The sequence below is a fragment of the Ovis aries genome, chromosome 4, assembly GCF_016772045.2.
Source record: "Ovis aries strain OAR_USU_Benz2616 breed Rambouillet chromosome 4, ARS-UI_Ramb_v3.0, whole genome shotgun sequence".
In the NCBI taxonomy this organism is placed as follows: domain Eukaryota; kingdom Metazoa; phylum Chordata; class Mammalia; order Artiodactyla; family Bovidae; genus Ovis; species Ovis aries.
In genome coordinates this window covers 34,343,919-34,365,014 of record NC_056057.1, presented here as the reverse complement: position 1 = coordinate 34,365,014, position 21,096 = coordinate 34,343,919, and the positions used below count along the sequence as shown (strand labels likewise).

General features: G+C 41.1%; 1 protein-coding gene across 1 annotated transcript in view; it reads right to left on the bottom strand.

The window, feature by feature from the left end:
* The window catches only part of LOC101122517 (phosphatidylcholine translocator ABCB4), a 387,444-nt gene that overhangs the window by 48,903 nt on the left and 317,445 nt on the right, over window positions 1-21,096 (bottom strand). Inside the window, 7 exon segments of the mRNA XM_060414577.1 lie at window positions 1,648-1,819; window positions 6,036-6,160; window positions 8,492-8,595; window positions 8,598-8,662; window positions 10,210-10,401; window positions 11,560-11,617; window positions 17,592-17,742. Coding sequence (XP_060270560.1) covers window positions 1,648-1,819; window positions 6,036-6,160; window positions 8,492-8,595; window positions 8,598-8,662; window positions 10,210-10,401; window positions 11,560-11,617; window positions 17,592-17,742 — 867 coding nt within the window.

Sequence of the window (21,096 nt, the reverse complement as noted above, 5' to 3'; positions counted from 1 at the left end):
AAGATGAAACAAGGTAGATTTTGGCCCCATATAACTTTCCTTAAAAAGTGCCATGTTATATATATATACATTTTGATAAGATTTTTAACATTAAAGAGTAACGGTTCATGCATTATACATCACATCTGTGTGCATTGATTAATAATTCCTCTACACAATTAGCCTGTACTACAGGACACAAACTTAACACATTTCCCTTCATTTTTTTTTTTTTTTCACTAGGAAAACAAATTGATACAGAAAAGTCAAGACTGTAGTTTCAGGAATCCAGGTTATTAGCATACGTTAACTGAAAAAAACCTAAGTGAAGAGAAATGACTCCTTTCTCTCTGGGCTTGGTGAAACATCTACTCATAGTTTGGCTTTTCTCAGAAGATGACAAATAACAATAACACTTAACATACCAGAACTCAAATATCTATCTACTGTCTGCAATACAGAGAAAGACCAGCAAGAGAGCAAAAAAATGTCCCTACCAGAAGCAATGCTAGAAAGTTAACACACTCGAGTTCTTGGTCTTTATGAAGAGGGCATCACTGGGCTCCCTGCATCATGCGAGTCACTCTGCTCCCCTGTTTGGGAGAAGTCACTGTCTACACCCAACAAATGGGGAGACCAGGCCAGACAGGATGAATACCAGAGTCAGGGCTCAATCTCCCTGCTGTGTAAAATTTAGCAAATGAGGAAGTAAAGAGAGGTGGAGTGCTTCCAAGCTGACAAGGAGAGGGGACCAACATGAGAAAAAACAGACTCAGCAGTGATGAAACCTCATCCAGCCAAACAGCCAAACACTTCAATGGGGGGTCTGAAAGTACCACTCTAGAGAACATTCTGAAATGATAAATTTCCATAATGCCCCTGTCATCATCAAGGGGTCAAACTGTGTTCCATGTCCTCTCTTTAGAAAGACAGGGAAGTGCAGGTTTTAAAACATGGCTAGTTGAATGGTTACATGTTGTCGTGACCACCACTGACATGGAAAGAAGGTCACAATATGTTGCTAGTTTATAAAAAAATTTACAAAAAGATATGCATAATGCAATTTAGGTTTCGAGAGAAAAAAACCCATATACAGAAAATAACCTGGAAGATATACACCAAAAGTCATCATTAAGCATACATGGATTTTGAGATCATAAGTAATTCTAATTGTAAGTAATTTCTAATTTTTAAAAGTACTCTAATCTTTTGTATAACTAGTATGCATAATTTTTCTAATCATAATGAACCTATTTTCATTTTATAAAAGGAAAAAGACTAAAATAATTTTTCATCTTGTATTTGGATAGACAATATGATACAAATTTAATGTTCTCTCATACTATGACCTATGTATAATAATGTTTACTTCTTTATATAATGAAAATCACAGGCACAATGAAGATGGTGCCAATTGATAGTTGTTCATTCATAAATTCTTTCCAGCTTTCTTTATATGCTCCATATGTTTCTCAATTGGTCTAACCACTTGCGATGCTCTGTGTATTCTAGAAGGCCAGCTCTGTCCACAGGACTGAGCAAAGATATGTCACAAGTAAAAAAGGTTAGAACCATGGTTCATCCTTCAAAAAGGAGGAAAATGAAAGAAGAGGTATATAGATAAACAATATTTTCAGATTTGTCACAAATATTAGGAAAACGACTTACTGTAATTGCATTTCCAATAGTGTATTCTTTGGCTATAACTAGAGTGGATCCATACCAGAAGGCCAGTGCATACGATGCATATATTAGCAGGAAGGCAGTGCCCATAGAGATGTTTGCTGAAATAGCTTTTTTAATTCCAATCCTTTTGGCATTTTCTAGATGTTTCTGATACCTACCAGAAAATGAAGGGGGTAATATGATAATAAGAATCCATGAAAGTGAAAGTGAAGTTGCTCAGTCGTGTCCGACTCGTTGCGACCCCATGGACTGTAGCCTACCAGGTTCCACCGTCCATGGAATTCTCCAGGCAAGAATACTGGAGTGGATTGCCATTTCCTTCTCCAGGAGATCTTTCCAACTGAGGGACCGAACCCTGAGAATCCATAATCTTAGCTATATTCCCCTCCTGGACAGCTAGAGGTTTAAGGGACAAAAACCATCAACCAAGAAACCCGTGGAGACACCCAGCTTCCCGGGAATTGAACCAATGCAGGGTCAGCCTGGACCAGAGCCCAGCTGAGCCTTTTCTCTACTGGCCTGGACCCATCTCCCTCGGTCCCCACCAGTTCCACCAGTGTTCCCATAGCTGATCCAGGAATGAACTCCCAACCCTGAGTGAACCTCACCATCAACCTTCATGGCCAGCATCACAAGTCAAGGTTAAGGAGGAAGAAGAGAAACCAAGCCTACCAGGAGTGACACCAAAATGTAAACTGCAAACACTATTTGGGACTCTTAAGGCAGTTATATTCTCAAGACAGGCTAATTTGTCTTCTCTGCTGTCCCACTGGGTGAAAGTGAGAGTGTTAGTCACTCGGTAGTGTCTGACTCTTTTCAGTCTCACGGATTGCAGCCCACCAGGCTCCTCTGTCCATGGGACTCTCCAGGCAAGAATCCTGGAGTGGTTTCCATTTCCTCCTCCAGGGGAGCTTCCTGACCCAAGGATTGAACCTGGGTCTCCTGCATTGCAGGCGGATTCTTTACCATCTGAGCCACCAGGGAAGCCTGACCCCGTTGGGTAAGGGACGGGAATTTTACCCGTTTGTGTACTTATACTCCAGCCTTTGCTTTTCTGCTTTGCTTTGGTTTCTGTTTTGTTCTGTTTTTGATTAAGCCAGGGTACAGGGTATAAAGAGGTCACTAATTATGGGATATAGTTTCTTACTCAACTCTTTTAGATTTTAGTTTCATCACTTGTAAAATGGAATTACCTTTTAAAAATGGAAGTATAGTTGATTTACAGTGTTGTGTTAGTTTCAGATGTGCAAAGAGATGCAGTTATACACACACACACACACACACACGTATTCTTTTCAGATTCTTCTACCTTACAGATTATTACAACATATTGAGTGTAGCTCCCTGTGCTATTCAGGTCCTTGTTGCTTACCTATTCTATATAGAGCAGTGAGTATATGTTAATCCTAAACTCCTAATTTCCCCTCCCCTCCTTTTCCTTTTGGTAACCATAAGTCTGTTTTCTATGTCTGTGAGTCTGTTTCTGTTTTGAAATAAGTTCATTTGTATCATTTTTCTAGGCTCCGTATTATCATAGGATATTTGTCTTTGTCTGGCTTACTTCATTCAGGATGACAAGCTCTAGGTCCATCCATATTGCTGCAAATGGCATTATAAAATGGAGTTACTAATGCCTACCTTGCTAGATGATTGCGAGGTTGAGGGACAATGTCAGAAAGTTGTTAGAACAGTGCTGGCACATAGTTGGCAAAATCTGATAAATCCTATTCTTATTATTATTACCATTATTATTGCTATTGTTTTAGAATTTAATCTCTTCTTAAATACCACTCATTCTGTTATAACCATAATTTTAGATATTAAGTAAAATCCATTATTACTGGCTTCTGGGATTTGACATAAAGGTACACGTGTCTAGAATGGTTCTGTTAAATAACAACATTTTTTCCATCAATTTCAGTTAAGCCTATCATTCCATACTAGATGCAGAGAGTGTATAAATTTAATTTTGGTTCCTTAAAGTCACAAAAGAAAAAATCCCCTGGATGTACAATGAAACTTATATCACATCCATTAGAATGTTTCTAACAGAAACAAACAACATCATATCTCTTTTAGTTTAACCAAATAAGATGCTGAGAATTTATTCATTTTTAAAAATGCATCCTGCCACCCAAAATTATATCTTTTAATTACTTAAAGCACCTAACTCTCCAGTGTTCTTTCCTCAGTGTTGGGCCATGCACTGACTTAGCAGAACTGCGTCCCTGGGGAGACAGCTGGCATCCCTCGCCCAGCGCTGTGCTGAATCCCAGGTGGCCTGGCTGCAAGGTGTGGGCAGGGAGGTTTACATCAGCCCCACGTGACATGGGTTCCAGGGACAAGGATGGACATGCTGTAATTACCTTCGCTTAGATGGCTCGCCTTTTGCAGCTAATGGAGCGGCACTGATTACACTCACATCCTGAGGTGTGTGGGCTATTGTGTGCAGGAAGCAGCAGTGAGAGAGAGAAAGGAAGAGGTTAGAGAATCAGGCACAGGTTGGCTGTCAAGAGGACTTAAGGAATAGAAAAACAGAAAATGAAAAAGAGGGGAGAGGGGAACCTTTGCTTTCAAGGCTAGAGAATTTCCAGAGAATTTCTCTTTCATAGAGTCGGGGGTATCAGGAGTCCTGCAGAATGGCAAAAGAAAATATTTTACATGGAGTCATACTTTAGTTATATTAGGGTATGTTATTATTTAAATAAAACTGGTTGGAGAGTTGAGTAGCCTTTATTAGTGGGGTTTGTTCTGGCCCATACATTTTTGTCTATCAACTCCCCTTAGAGCAGAGGCACTCGACCTGGAATCCCCGGTTAAGGAATTTGACCAGGGAAAAACTTACACTTTTAATTTTGCTAACCCCTAACCAAAATTCAGCATTGCCTTCGATTATCAGTGCAGGCAACAAGCCTCTGTAGTGTCAGCAGTAACTGTGAATGTATTGCCAATAGAAATCCCAGATCATTTTCATATCACATTCTACTTTTTACAGATATCTTGAAATACATTTTACCCACAGACCTACTTGGAATTACAGTAGGTATTAGACCTATAGTTAGTTCTTGATATTCAGTAGGTTAAAAATAGAGGCATGGATTTCAGTTCAGTTCAGTTGCTCAGTCTTGTCTGACTGTTTGCGACCCCATGAACTGCAGCACAACAGGCCTCCCTGTCCATCACCAACTCCAGGAGTTCACCCAAACCCATGTCCATTGTGTCGGTGAGGCCATCCAACCATCTCATCCTCTGTTGTCCCCTTCTCCTCCTGCCCTCAATCTTCCCCAGCATCAGGGTCTTTTCAAATGAGTCAGCTCTTCGCATCAGGTGGCCAAAGTATTGGAGTTTCAGCTTCACCATCAGTCCTTCCAATGAACACCCAGGACTGATCTCCTTCAGGATAGACTGGTTGGATCTCCTTGCAGTCCAAGGGACTCTCAAGAGTCTTCTCCAATACCACAGTTGAAAAGCATCAATTCTTCTGGCTCAGCTTTCTTTATAGTCCAACTCTCACATCCATACATGACCACAGGAAAAACCATAGCCTGACTAGACAGACCTTTGTTGGCAAAGTAATGTCTCTGCTTTTTAATATGCTGTCTAGGTTGGTCATAACTTTCCTTCCAAGGAGTAAGAATCTTTTAATTTCATGGCTGTAATCACCATCTGCAGTGATTTTGGAGCCCAGAAAAATAAAGTCAGCCACTGTTTCCCCATCTATTTGCATGGATTTATTGTATCACAACTTTAAAAATGTTTTGATGACCGTGTCTCATTATAGTTGGTTTCCTATATAAGCCTACGTATTATGTTTTATGCATTTAAAATCATTTTTCTAAGGAGTCCATAGATTTCATCAGACTTTCAAAGAAGCCCATGGAATATAAAAAGTTCAGAAAGTGTTAAGTGTTAGTCACTCACTCATGTCCAACTCTTTGCGATCCCATGGACCATAGCCCACCCAGGCTCCTCTACCCATGGGATTCTCCAGGCAAGAATACTGGAGTGGGTTGCCATTCCCTTCTCCAGGGGATCTTCCCAAACCAGGGATCGAACCCAGGTCTCCCACATTGCAGGCAGATTCTTTACCATCTGAGCTGCCAGGGTAGCCAAAAATGGTCAGAACCCTGCTGTAAAGTCTGACAAACTCCAGCCATCAATAAAGGGTGTGTATGTTTTGTGGGTAAGGGGTTTATATTAGGCAAAGGAAAGCAGTAGACACATGTGCATGCCTGCATGCTAAAAGTGTCTTCAGTTGTGTTTGACTCTTTGTGACCGTATGGACTGTAGCCCTCATACCACAAAAGAATAAGTCAGAAAATGTAATAAAAGCAAGTTCTTTGAGCCAGTGGACAAAGGACCTTCCTGACCTCTCCAGCTCTCTCTTCTGGCCCCCAAAAGCGATCACAGTTCTGATGGCCCCCAGAGCTTCTTCCGCCACGGCACCTGCTTTTGCATACGCAGCCAGTTCTTTGTCACTAAACGCTGAGAGTATCTGGAAAGAAGAGAAACACATGACTTTTGAATAGGGAAAAAAGTTAAAAGACACTCTGATCAACTCTTCAACTTACTTTTTCTTCCCAAACCCTGTCCTTTACCAAACACTGTAGATATGAAGCAAACATCACTCAGTGTACCACATCCAACAGCTTCTTCCATTCCCCTACAAAGGCTAGGTGTGGTCTGCCGTAATGAACTCCTCCCCAGGAAGTTGTAAGTAGCTCTGGACAGGAAAAAGCTCTCCACATCTACTATTATTTTCTCTCTATTGATTTCTCTGTCTTTGTCTGTCATGCCACTAACCTTAAACCAATCATCCCCATGCTCTGCTTGTCTCCAGCCCTAGCACAATTTTTTTTTTTTTAAATTTTTGGCCACATGTAGAACCTTAGTTCCCTGACCAGGGATCGAACTGGCACCCCTTGTAGTGGAAGGCATTAGCCAATGGACCACTGGGGAAGTCCCCCTTTCAAATCTTTTGATCACACAATACTTCACCTAACTTGTTGGTTCCTTTCATAGATCAAAGATGTAGAAATAAAGAATAAGTCATTAACAAATGACCAGGTCTCTTCCCTAGCTTCCCCTTCAGTAATCTCATGAATAAGTGTAAAGAGATAGCATTCAAAGAAAAATCACAGGAAGTTGACAAGCCTGCTCACAGGTCTGCATGATGGGGAGTACTGTCAACTCTGACCCTCTGTCACGATGATTAACTGAGATGCTTTCCTTTGCCCCTTTAAAATATTTCATGAGTGAACAGAATCTTTGGAGATAGTTTTTGGTAGACACTGAGCCCACCATCTTCCCCAAATTGCCGGCATACTGATTAAAAGCAACTTTCCTTTCTACCAGCTTTGGCAAGTAATGATTTTTTTCAAGCAGCCAGACTTGATTCAGTAACAGAGTGGGGGAAAGGAAAGGCACATATAATTCACTAGATAGGGTTTTTGGTAATAGTGTTGAATTCCACATCTACTGCCTTTTTTTCTCTACTGATTGCAAACTAAACTAAACTAAAATCTTACTGCTGAGAAAGGATTCACCATCCTTACTATTATTGTGTAATGATTTTTAACCACTTTGAAAACCACATTTCCAGACCTACTCATGGATAGTCTACTGAATTATAAGATGGCTCAACAAGATGCTGCAGGAGAAAGCTAAAGGAAAAATCGAAACACAAGAGATGCCAGTCATCTATTAAGTAAATGATCAACCCCAAAATGAGCAAAAATTGCCAGTAACATTTCTCAACCCTGGAGTGTTGGCTGAAATGGAACAGGTTATGTGGACTTTACTGTAAGGCAAAATTGGCAGAGTGCCATGTAACCATCACAGTTAAACAGCAAATCCAAACTTAGTTAAATGTTCGATATTCATGCAATAGTTTGAAGTTATGTTATATTTTTAAACCGGGCTTCCCTGGTGGCTAAGATGGTAAAGAATCTGTCTGCAATGCAAGAGACCCAGGCTTAATCCCTGGATCAGGAAGATCCCCTGGAGAAGGGAATGGCAACTCACTCCAGTATTCTTGCCTGGAAAATCCCAAGGACAGAGGATCCTGGCGGCCTGCAGTCCATGGGGTCGCAAAGAGTCAGACACAACTGAGTGACTAACTGAGCGATGTAACTTTTAAATTATGTTTCCTTAAATAGGGACATAACGATTTATGTGATTTAAATTACTATGCCAGGAGATTTACCCTAAGTAATAACAACAGTGCAGGGACTTCCCTGATGGTCCAGAGGTTAAGAATCTGCCTTCCAATGCAGGGAACACAGTTTCAACCACTCATCAGGGAACTAAGATCTCACATGCCACTGAGCAACTGAGTCTACCCACTACAACTATAAAAAAGTCCGTGCACCACAACTAGAGAAACCCACGCAGCACGACAAAAATCCCATGTGCCACAACTAAGACCCGACACAGCCAATAAATAATCAGAAAAATAAAAAGAATCAATAATATTTTATTGATTTTAAAACAAGTAAAAAAGAGTGCAAAACTATAATTGAGGTAAAAACTGATGTTTTCATTTTTGGCCATGCAGCATGTGGGATCTTAGTTCCCTAGCCAGGGATCACACCCACATCCCTTGCATTGGAAACTCGGAGTCTCAACTACAGGACCACTAGGGACATTTTGAATTACATTAAAAATAATCTTCCCTATTAGAGCACCATATTAACAACATCCTTCTGCACGTGGTTTCGAATGACATTTAACCAGATCTGCACAACATGTAACCAGAATCCTGCATCTTGAAGATAACTCTATCTGTGTCGGGTAACACATGTGGTCATGCCCATGTTTCACATACCTTTGCCCAAACAGCTGTAGAGAGTCCCAGGACAGGGCTGATGGCCATTATCACAAGAGTGAGCTTCCATCCTCTGATAAACCCCACTATGAATCCTGCAAAAACGTGGCTATTGCTTGAAAGAACATTCCAACCTTGTCACCAATTCCTTCACTGATTTTGGAGATGTCACTAAAAAAGATCACACCTAAGTGGTTACAGGCAGGAGGTCTTCAGTCAGAAAGGCGAAGCAAACATCTAACCAACACAGACACAGGCAAAGCTCGTTCAGATGCCCGCAAGCCCCTCTCACAGTCTTAGCTTCTTGAATGACACTTTCCCCACCTAAAAACTGTACAAAGGAAGAAATTCAGGATTAGTTCACGCTTCTGGGAAGTCAGTATCATTAAAAGTTGATGCTGTTCAGTTAGTTAATCCTATTAGAGAAGGATTAGCATTTTGAACATATGCCTCAATTTGCTTGAAAGTAGGAATAAGGAGGCAATGGCAATCCACTCCAGTACTCTTGCCTGGAAAATCCCATGGACGGAGGAGCCTGGTAGGCTGCAGTCCATGGGGTCGCAAAGAGTCGGACACAACTGAGAGACTTCCCTTTCACTTTTCACTTTCAAGCATTGGAGAAGGAAATGGCAACCCACTCCAGTGTTCTTGCCTGGAGAATCCCAGGGATGGCAGAGCCTGGTTGGTTGCCATCTATGGGGTCGCACAGAGTCGGATACAACTGCAGCGACTTAGCAGCAGCAGCAGGAATAAGGAAGGGATCCTTTCTTCTACCCGTGGTGCTATTGTTAGCCCACTCTGTTCTCAGTACCGCAGCCAGAGTGATCCTTTGGAAATGGAAGTCTGAATATGCTACTTCTCAGGTCAAAAATGTCCAGCAGCAGACCTGAGGTCCCTATGGAGGCCAGCCAGGGCCAAAATGCCCTGATCCTCCTTCCTCTTGAACATTTGCTCACTACCCTCTCGCCAGGATCTCCAGCCGGAAAATGCTAATCATCTATCACCCACTGCTGGAACGTAAGCAACAAGAGGCCAGAGATCTTTGCCTCATTCACTGTTAAATCACAAACATCTAGCCCAGTGTTTAAGAAGCCCTCAATTCTTTGTTGAATAAGCCAAGAGTCAACAAGAACTAAGAGAAGTCTCTTTATGAATTCATTCAATCCCTGATTCACTCATTCATCCATCTTACTGGAGTGCTATCTTAATATCTTTCTGGCCTGTGATAAGCCCCGTGAGAGAGAAACAAGTAAAGGATGTGAGTGTGTGTGTTAGTTGCATCCGACTCTTTGGGACCCCATGGACTGTATCCTGCTAGGCTCCTCTGTCCATAGGATTCTCCAGGCAAGAATACTAGAGTGGGTTGCCATTTCCTTCTCCAGGGGATCTTCCCAACCCCTGGATTGAACCCGGGTCTCAGGCAGATTCTTTACTGTCTGAGCTACCAGGAAGCCCCAAAGGATGTGAGCTCAGTACTCAAAGACACCTACTTATATAACTGAGGCCAAAAAAAAGAACAAACAAACAACCTATTAGGTAAGGAAAATGCACTGTGGCATAGGCTGTAACTGCTAGAGATGGCTCAGATCATCTATTCCCAATACACACCAAATGTTTAATTGAGCAAATTTTTTTTTCATTTAAAATCTTCCCTTGACAAGTTTGCACACAGCTAGTAGTTAATTTCTTTATGGATGTGTAGGTAACAATATACTTACTCTGTTAGCCGTGTATTGAGTTCAGTGATGTCACTGATGTCAAACCAACCTATTTCTTGTCGTAGAATAGCATGAAAAAACTCTTGCCTAATTTTCTTAATCTGTCGGCCAGCTGCCAAAGTCCAAAATGAAACCTGTATATAGGCAGCAATAAGAACTCCAGCACCTAATCCTGAATAATAATATGCATATCTGGAAAACAATTCAAAAGTTTCTTTCAAATAGAGTCTTTATGTTTGGAAGAGAAATATTCAGAATTGGAAATTAATAAATTTACTGACAGATCACAAAGACCATGTAAGACATTATAACATGTACAATTTTTTTTTCTCTTATCTTACATTATAATAGAACAGTGGCCAATCTATCCACTTGAATTATCAGCCAAAGGTAAAATAAAGTTAAGTCGTTAATTGCAAACATACAGTGGTGTTGGTGTTCATGAATCATTTTTAAACTTATATTGATAATCTGTAGACACAATTTGACTCTTCCATCATTCACATTCTAGACTTGCATATCTCACTGTTCTGAAAAGCTTCACCACATTGCAAATACAGGAATAAATAGGCTGAACATGCAAAATGGCTGTTAGTGTTAAGTTTTTCCCATATTGTTTACACAAAGAACAAAAAACCCTCTTCCTGATTGGCAGAAGTTGAAAGATTTTTTAAAACCAATGCTAAAATGTTATGAATTCAAATCAACTGAGTGTAGTCTTAACTAAACTGGAGGGAAGTTAGTATCTTTAGAAATAATAAATTCAATTTCATTACTCTCAAATATATTTTGCTTTCAGGCCACTACGGCAACAGACAGTACTCATTTAAGTCGGCAACATTAATTGAAAAGTAAACACAAATGTTATGTGACAGGCTTTGAGGATTTCTATTAAGAAGCTGAAGAAAGGGGAAAAAATGCCATAAATGATATTATTAGATCAACAGACCAAACTGGAATTCGGATGGTAGACCAAAGTATTGTATCAATATGAAATGTACTGAGGTTGATAGCTGTACTGTGGTTATGAAGAGAATGCCCTGTTCTTGGAACCAATCAAGTATTTATAAATAAAGGACCATGCTCTGGGCAACTTACTTTTTTAAAATAATATTTATTCATTTGGCTGTCCTGGGTCTTCATACTTCATACTTCACTTACTTTAAATGGCAGGGGAGGGGGTATAAGCAGAAACAATAGGATAAAGAGTTTAACAAAACTAGAGTATACAGGGATTCTTCGTACATGCTTATAACTCCTCATAAGGTTGAAATTATTTTCAAATAAAATGTTTTTTAAAAGCACAGTATAAAGAAGTACATATGACATATACATATATTAGCCAATTACCTAGTCATTTCTTCTTCCAGAATTCTGCCTGGATTTAGCATTGCCAACGAAAAATTCACTAAATGAAAACAAAATTAAAATAAGACATTTTTGAAAGGGACTGCCAGGTTTTTAAAATCTTTTTTCTCTTTCCCTGTCACTCTCAAGTTACGCTTATCATCTGGCCCATGTAAAGGGCCCTAGGATTTAGGCACATTGAGGGTCCAGTTGGGGAAGTAAAGCCCCCCCGCCCCAGGTACTGCCCCCCTACCAGAGGCCTTGGGCCTTTAGCAACACAGCTTCCTAGAGCAGCAGAGAGGAGCTGATGAAGGGCATACAGAAGGCAGAGGAAGAAGAAAGAAATGGTCCACATAGAAACACAGGATTTAACAGGCACTTTTTTCTTAGTGGTGCAAAGCACTGTACAGATACTTGCTTCTTTTGATTCTACGTTACTATATGTGTATGTTTCCCTTACATGCTTCCTCACAACATAAATAATGGAAAGTCTGAATTACATTCATGGCAAAGGGAGAAAAAGACAAGAAAAGTCACTGAGTTGCTCAAAGACAAGTCAGTGGATCATGGTGATCCGTCAGGGTCCTGCATTCCTTGTCTTGGTTATTAGCAGTCCTGTAAATTGGTATTTTTAAAGCAGTATTAACTGGAAGGAAATGGTCTTTACTTTGAACTAATTTTGATAAAAGAGTCAATGTGTCTTTTCTGGTTCATGTTTTCGTAACAGCTAGGATCCAGTGAGCATTTATTATATGCTGGGCATTGTTCTGAATACTATACACGCATTACATGGTTTAATTTTCAGAATTCCATAGATAGGACAATACAGGTAGGGCTATATCATAAATTCCTATTTTACTGAAGCACAGGGATATAAAGCAACTTAGCCAAAGTCACTCAGTTATTACAGTAAGTAGGCTGAGCGTCTAACACTCTCATACAGCACCCGACACTGCACACCGACTGGTTCACGTGGTAACGACTTATTTTCACTTAACAAGCACAAAGTGAAAAATAAAAAGAAAACAGCCCGTACTGACTGCATTCACAGCGTGACAGGATAAAATGCTACCACAGCACTGTTGGGAAAACACACTTGCCACGACGCCAGGAGAGAAACTGGGCTTTGTTCCTTTATCACGTGCAGACAGCCCTGAGGTCACATTTTCTGGGTGCTGCGTTACCAAAGGGAGATGAGGTAGAAATTTATTTTAAACTTAACCTACCGTCAGGATCAATTACCAGGCCTGTAGCCCCGATGGCGGCATAATTTCTCCCTCAGGATTGTTCTTTCTATAGATGTTCATAGCAAACTGTTTCTGCTTATTAGTCTAGCTCTTTATCAGCTACTAGGTCCTTGAGGAAGCAGACTCTATTTCACTTCTGTTCTCATCCATTCAGTTCTGTGTGCTCATTTGCTTCCTGAGTTCATAAATCTGGCACCCTCGATAGCTATGTTGAAAGTGTGTTTGGAATGAGAGGCAGACAAGCTACATGAAAGTATGTGCAGAAATCATTGTTCCAAACCACAGGAAACCTGCATATTATGCGTACAGGGCTATTTCCCCCCTGAACTTAGAAAGCAGGTGAAATCTTAAAATGACTTTTTCTCTCCTCCAACACCAATATTATAACTCAAAATGATCTTCCCTCCTAGGAAATAAAAATCTACGACCATTACAAACTTGACCTGCTCCTTTCTCAGAGTCCCAGGCCAAGAATGGCAATCTAATCCTGGGTGAGTAACCCTAGAAGCCCTACAGCCCCTAGGAAACCAAGTTTCTGCTGCCAGAGGACCAGGGTGTGACACGTGTGTATGAATGTGCTCCTTCAAGAGTCATGCGATGAAATCTGGAATGTTAGATCTGGAAATCTCATGGGATTCGATCTGGAGGAGGCCGCTACCTAGTCTTCCCAGATGCTATGTGTTAGGCTTCAGCCTCATAAACAGTCTTCAAGCAGTTATCTGGTTGAGTGGTTTGCAGCACTCTCTGCCTGTTAGAATCATGTGGGGTGGGTGGAAAAAAATATAGTTGTCCAATGGGGACAACAGACGATGAGATGGTTGGATGGCATCACTGACTTGATGGTCGTGAGTTTGAGTATGCTCCAGGAGTTGGGGATAGACAGGGAAGCCTGGTGTGCTGCAGTCCACGGGGTCGCAGTCAGATACGACTGAGCAACTGAACTGAGGCTCCATCTAAGACCAGCTGAATCAGAACCTCTAGCTGAGACTAGATCATAATCTAAAAATTGCTTCCAATTGATTTTAATATACCTGGATGGAGAACTCCTCTATTCTGCCTAAATGCCTCCCATAGCGAAGAAATGGGAAATTCTAAAGCTGCCTTTTCATTTTAGAGAGCCCCCATATACTCCATACATTTATACCTTTTATAGATGAGGAAACAGAGTCTAAGAGTGGTTATTGCATTTCCAAGTTCTTACAGCTAGTTTCCCCTCAATATTTATGTTCCAGACACTTGACATAAGTCATCTCATTTAATTCTATCAGCAAGCCTACCTTTCAAAGGTGATAACAGCAGGGATTATAGAGGTTAAGTAATTTGCCCCAAATTCAGGTACAGGCCTCAGTAATAAACGTATACCTTAAGGAACACGCAAAGAGACACTAAATAAGGAGAGCTGTCACTTTGAGTCTCAAAGTAAATCGATGCCTGCCTCCCTTGATTCAGTCCAGGACTACTTTTATTAATATTACATGGAAACACTTAGCACAAGACAGAATTGGTGGATGTCCAGGCAGTTTTAGCAGTATGGATAATAAATCAAGGTAACTGGGGCTCAAAAATGTCTTTTCCTTTCATCTATGTGGCAATGCAAGGGCTCGCAGGGTGTATCAATTTCTCCACACAACCTCCAGCCACACAGACTTGGCATGAAATATCAAGTTCCTAATACTCTATAGAAACCCTATTTCCTAGGACTCCATTCTTAAGGTTTGGATGTGGAATGTTTTATGCATAGTTTCTGCACAACTGAGTCATTGTGAGGGAACAACCTTGTCACGGAGACTTTATTCTGTTGACAAGGATGGACTCTGTTCACAGTAACTCATTGTCAGACCGTCTTGTAATTTAAACCTTTTTTTTTCTTCTTTCTCATCTCATTTGGCTCCCATTGAGTCTTGCTGTCCAAGAATCCAACAAATCTAAAAAATAGACTCTAAACAAACATTATCTTGGTGAGACGAGCTAGCGAGCTCAGCTAGGGACACCTGAGGACTCTGCCATTTCTCAACCCCCATGACTTTGGCTAGACTCAACAAACCTAAACATATCAAGGAGCTCTCTGGATTCAGAGTGAGCATGAAATGTAACAATTCGTTTTCTCCAAACAGCCATGGGAATATTATTTGTACAAACCTGAAGAGTGGACACTGGCATTAATAACATTTGAGGGACTTCTCATTCCAAACCCTCCAAGACAATCAAGTTGCCTAATGACAATCGTGGCTGCAGAGAACCAAGTGTCACTTAATTCGGAGGTCACCGAAACGAAGCTGGCAACTCTGGTCATAGGTCTGCAAGTGACTCGCTCATGCCATTCCCCAGAAAGACCTTGAATCTGGCCCTGGGCACAGTACGTGGCACCTGTCTGCCATTCCAGCTTCAAAGCAATTCGGTTGCATAATTAGAAACACATTAAAAATAAACAGACTGCTCCAAATAAGGAAGCTGTGAATTACTCTGGTGTTAGCAAAAACAAAAATGGGATTAATAAAACTGGACCAAATGTCAACTTCCCTGGGATAAGTACATTGCATCCAATTAAAAAAAATTAACTGTGATAAGATATGCATTACAGTCTTAACCATTTTAAGTGTATAGTTGCTGCGGCTGCTGCTGCTGTGTTGCTTCAGTCGTGTCCAACTCTGTGCGACCCCATAGACAGCAGTAGTACTAAATATATTTACACTATGGTAAAATCAATCTCCAGAACTTTTCAGCTTCCCCAACTGAAACTCTGCCCATTAAACAACTCCCCATTTCCTTATCCTCCAGCCCCAGCTACCACTATCTTCTTTTTTGTTTCTATGAATTTGGCTACTCTAGACACCTCCTATAAACAGAATAATATGATATTTGTCTTCTTTCACTTAGCGCAATGACTTTGCTTTCACTTTTCACTTTCATGCATTGGAGAAGGAAATGGCAACCCACTCCAGTGTTCTTGCCTGGAGAATCCCAGGGACGGGGGAGCCTGGTGGGCTGCCATGTATGGGGTCGCACAGAGTTGGACACGAGTGAAGTGACTTAGCAGCAGCAGCAGCAGCAATGTCCTCAAGATTCATCCATGTTACAGCAGGTGTCAAAATTTCCTTCCTTTTTCAGGCTTTTTAACACTCCATTGTATGTATGTAACAACTTTTGTTTATCCAGTCATTCATCTGAGTTTTTAAAATCCAAAATTGGAGCCAGTTTTGATTGATATATTCTAATATGGGCATCCTCCTGTTCCGTGTGTGTGTATTATACATCTATAAATCTCATAAGAAGTAAAAGGAAAATAAATTAAAAATTCCTAGTTTCCTTAAAGACTTTTTAAACTATCCTATCTTACTCTTTACAATATTTGTGTTAAAGGTTTGGCCACTGGTCGAATACAAGTAATCCAGTTAAAACTTTCCCAGACACAATTTTTAAAGGAGAATGTACAGCTACCTTCATTGGCAGTAGAATGTGTGCAGTCATGAGCATGGTATGGACGGTAAAAGACCTGAGTCTGAATTCTGCCCTAACACTGTGTAATTTGGGGAGGTTATTTATTCTCTCCAAGCCTCAGCTGTCTTCCTGTGTCACTGAGAATAAGACCTAGCACGTGATACACACTATGAAAGATTTCTGTTATTTTTGTTACAAAGAGGTTCTTCTCAGAGACAGTAGTACTAGAGAATAAATAAACTCTTTTTGTAGGAGTGTGCTTTAACTTTCAAAGGACGCTTCTGCTAGACATCTAAAAGGTATTAATATTCATAAATATTCATGTAAAGAGATCCTATTGCATAAATTAAGCAATCATGTTCTTAGGTAATTACAACCAGCCCTACAATGCTAACCAAGTATGTAGCTCTCAGCAGTGAACACTGGAAACTCTTCCTGAGTGTCATCTAAATACAGTCTACTGCTTCTCAGGTGCCTCTTCTGGGGAAGCTGCCTCCCCTTTATTAGCCATCTCCTGCACATTCCCCATCTGAGCAGCAGGGCTCCGGTCTCCAGCTAGAGCCCGCAGGTCTCTAGGGAGGAACTGAGCCGTCGTGCTGGGTAGAAAGCGTGGCTATCTTCCTTTCTGTGTTAAGTCTGTCTAACACGAAAATAACTTTGTCCATTGGAACCTCACTCCAATGCTGCTGACATAGCTCCTCATATAGATGGCATTAACTTATGTGACTCCTTTGGCACTTCAGTAATTTTAGTCCTTTGGGTGAGTTTCAAAGCACATCATTCTCATACTGAATCCATTCACTCTTTAGTAAAGTGCTCTGTTAAGGAACAGTCAACCTTGTTGATCCAAATATTAGAGACAGAAAGTAGGTGTAATTTTAGCAAGAAGGATAGGAGAGAGGGGGAGGGGGAGGGGAAGAAGAAAACATCAGAAACAGACCTGCAAGCTGAGGACGGCTAAGAAGTATTGCCATGCCAACTGCTGCATTTTGAAGCGAGCTCATCAATAGTCATTAACTGAATGGACACTGTGCAGACATGCTCTGCTATGGGTCCACCATCCTCAAGCAGACTGACTTCCTTACTTTATTGAAATTCAAAGCTTTCTGGAAATTTCCTTATTCTATACTTAAAGTCCAATAGCACACACTTATTTGTTGAAATTTAACTGATTATTTGAGGAATTTTACTGAGAATTTAAAAACTCCTTCTGTGATATCTGAAGCTACCCAGCTGTCCAGACCATGAAGCAAGCAGATGATGAATAGAAAAATCAATTTCTAATTTTCACTCAGTTAAATAAATGAATACATCTATACATCTACATATCTCAATTAAAGAAACGCTTACCTGGAAGGGAGAAATTTCCTCCAGTATTAACAAATCTGTCAGTCATTTCTCCAAATACTATCATCATGAGGGGCAGACCTGACCCATGAGTTATGGCCATGATAGTGCCAAAAGACATAAATAATTTATCCTGCCAATCAGAGTATCGAAACTGAAAAAAAAAAGAAGGAAAGAGAAGAGAATACTTAGCTTGTAAACAGAATTTCTCTTTTTTCACAATGTATGTTCTTTAGATTTTTCTTTAAGGTCAGTAACCATTCCAAATAAATGTATTAGGGAAGAAAGAGAATTTCAACTCAAATCATTGACAGAGTAATTTCAAGAGTCTATTTATTTTGTATCTGTGTGGAAAAAATTCTAATTTCATTTAATCAGTGTCTTATTTGGATAAGTGATTGCAATATAATCAGAAGGGACTAAGATTTGGTTTCATTAAGAAATACTGTTTGATCTTCCAGAGCTCCTGAGGTAGTGAATTAGAAACAGCTAGGGGTTGATGTCATTTACACACACAGACACAATACATCCTTTAAAAAGACATTCAGAATATTTCAGAGGGAGAATTATAAAGAGTGGAGAAGGAACAGATATTCTGGGTTTTGAGGATAAGGCCCCTTTAAGAGGCTTAAGTTAGTTTTTAGAAGACAGATCACTGGTGAAGGGCAAGAAACTTAAAGAGTGCCTGCTGCTGCTGCTGCTAAGTCGCTTCAGTCGTGTCTGACTCTGTGCGACCCCATAGACGGCAGCCCACTAGGCTCCTCCCTCCCTGGGATTCTCCAGGCAAGAATATTGGAGTGGGTTGCCACTTCCTTCAGGAAAGTGAAAAGCGAAAGTGAAGTCACTCAGTTGTGCCCGACTCTTAGCGACCCCATGGACTGCAGCCTACCAGGCTCCTCCGTCCATGGGAGTTTCCAGGCAAGAGTACTGGAGTGGGGTGCCATTGCCTTCTCCGTAAGGAGTGCCTGGGTGTGTGCTTTAGGGAAGTCTTGCTTATGGAGATGATACTCATTGTAGAATCTTGAAGGACAAGGGGGAGTTAGTGAAGAAGAACTGGGGAGTGCAGAGAAAGTGGGGGAAGTGGGGGTTTAGAACAGCAGGGTGACTGGAAACTACGAGTCCTCAGGGAACTCCACGTGGTGGAATTTCTAAGCACACAGTACAGAGCATGGAAGACGATATTAGAGAGAGGCCTAAAAGGCCTGGTGGCCACACCAACTATCTTGGATTTAGTACTGTCTATAGAGGGCTTCCCTGCTGGCTCAGCTGGTAAAGAACCTGCCTGCAATGTGGGAGACCTCAGTTCGATCCCTGGGTTGGGAAGATCCCTGGAGAAGGGCAAGGCTACCCATTCCAGTACTCTGGCCTGGAGAATTCCATGGACTGAATAGCCCATGGTGCCACAAAGAGTCAGACATGACTGAGCAACTTGCACTTATCACTCATAGAGGGAAGTAGTCATGCCAGTAAAGTGCACGACACCCAAGAACTAACCAGCGATCAGTGTCATGATACTCCAAAACCCTTTGTCCTTCACCACCTGTTTTAGTTCTCTCCAAATTCCCACTTTTTCTCCCCATTTCTGATTGACTGAAACTATGCCTCTCTCTCTGTTCTTCTTTCATCCTCTGCCTTCCAGACTACATCTCCCGTCTCTTAGTTTTCCATTTCTATACTTTTCCCTTTGTCCCTCACATCTCTCTCATCTTTTTAACCCTTATCTCTGCCCATTTCCCCACCCTACTCCCTTTAGGGGATAAGGAAGGAACAGTCATCAAGAGAATGGGTGATGAGTCAGGCTGGGCAGAGTGGGGTCCTTGAGAGTGGAGGCTGAGTCAGAGGGAGTCACCATGCAGGGGCACCCTGAGGCTTAAGCACAAAGTGGGGGGTGGTGGGGGGCGGTGTGCCAACTGCTCTCAGGGATTTCCAGAAGTTCGGTCTGGGAGACCAAATTGCATCATTAAACACAGAGGGCAAGCAAGAGTATTGAGAGAGACAAAGGGTGGGAAGCCAGGTGGAGCTTGGAATGAAACAAGGCGGGCAGGTAAAGTCCAGAGCAGGTGGGAAGGGCCCCTTAAATTGGCACAAAAGGGACCAGTGTCCCCAAGGTTCACCTTAGTGGCCAGAGCGGAAGGGAGATAGAGCACTTGAGTTTCTGGGCCACAGCTCAAGCATAGGAGCAAGTCAACATGCAATGTTGTCTCCACCAAACATTTACGTGAAACTGCTGCTGCTGCTGCTAAGTTGCCTCAGCCGTGTCCAACTCTGTGTGACCCCACAGACGGCAGCCCACCAGGCTCCTCTGTCCCTGGAATTCTCCAGGCAAGAATACTGGAGTGGGTTGCCATTTCCTTCTCCACGTGAAACTGAGGAAAGTTTTAAAGGCTTCTCATAGTATATTTGAAACTCATGTAATGTAATATATTCACTGCACCTTAATTAAAGAGTTTCTCATATTTATGAAACAAAATTCTGTCACCAACTTCAGTGAAAATTCCAGGAATTTCACAGTAATATCCTAAGTAACCTAGATCTGTTTTCAGTGATTTTTTTCAACAAAAAAATGCCTTTCTGTGTTGTGCTGGGCTTAGTCACTCAGTCGTGTCCGACTCTTTGCAACCCCATGGACTGTAGCCCGCCAGGCTCCTCTGTCCATGGGGATTCTCCAGGCAAGAAGACCAGGGTGGGTTACTCCATGCCCTACTCCAGGGGATCTTCCCAACCCAGGGATCGAACCCAGATCTCCCTCTTTGCAAGTAGATTCTTTACCATCTGAGCCACCAGAGAAGCCCGAATGCCTTTCTAGCTCCTATTAAAATGCAGTTTTATCCTGAACCTCAATCAGAACAGCAGCAAAAAAAATCGATTAGGAGAGTGAAAAGGATTACACTTATATTTAAGGTTAAACTTTCAAATTCAAATGAAAACTTCTGTTTCTACTTTAAGGTTTGTGACATTTTGTTTGCTATAAGAGGCTGATTTAAAACCTTTGCATTAAAACCAGATTTCTCTAAATTACTAAATTGAAAAAATGTTATCCTTACTGAGATTTTTAAACACAAAAGTCACAAGCATAAGGGAGAAGAGAATGAAACTTAATAAGCTAGAGACTTCAGATGACATGCTTTTTTTTTTTTTCTTTTTTTTTTACCAACTTCTTTGTTATCAAATAATAGCTGTCATAGTTTGGAACATATCATATTCACTAAAAGTAGGCAAACATTTTCTTGGGTCCCCTCTCTAAGACATATTACAAATGAAAAACAGATTTGACTTCTTCCAAAAATATGTTGGCTTGCCCTGGGCCAGTGGAAAACCACTGAGAATTGTCATAAACATCTGAATCTGTAATAGTAACTTCATATTTAATCAATTTTCCTGGAGGCCAATGTGAACATAGATTTCTTGAGCATTTACAATTTTCTATAGTTAACAGTCTCCTTATATGCAACTTTATCTTAAGGTAAATTTGTGCTTGTGTGTGAAACAAGTGCAGAGATGTATTTTT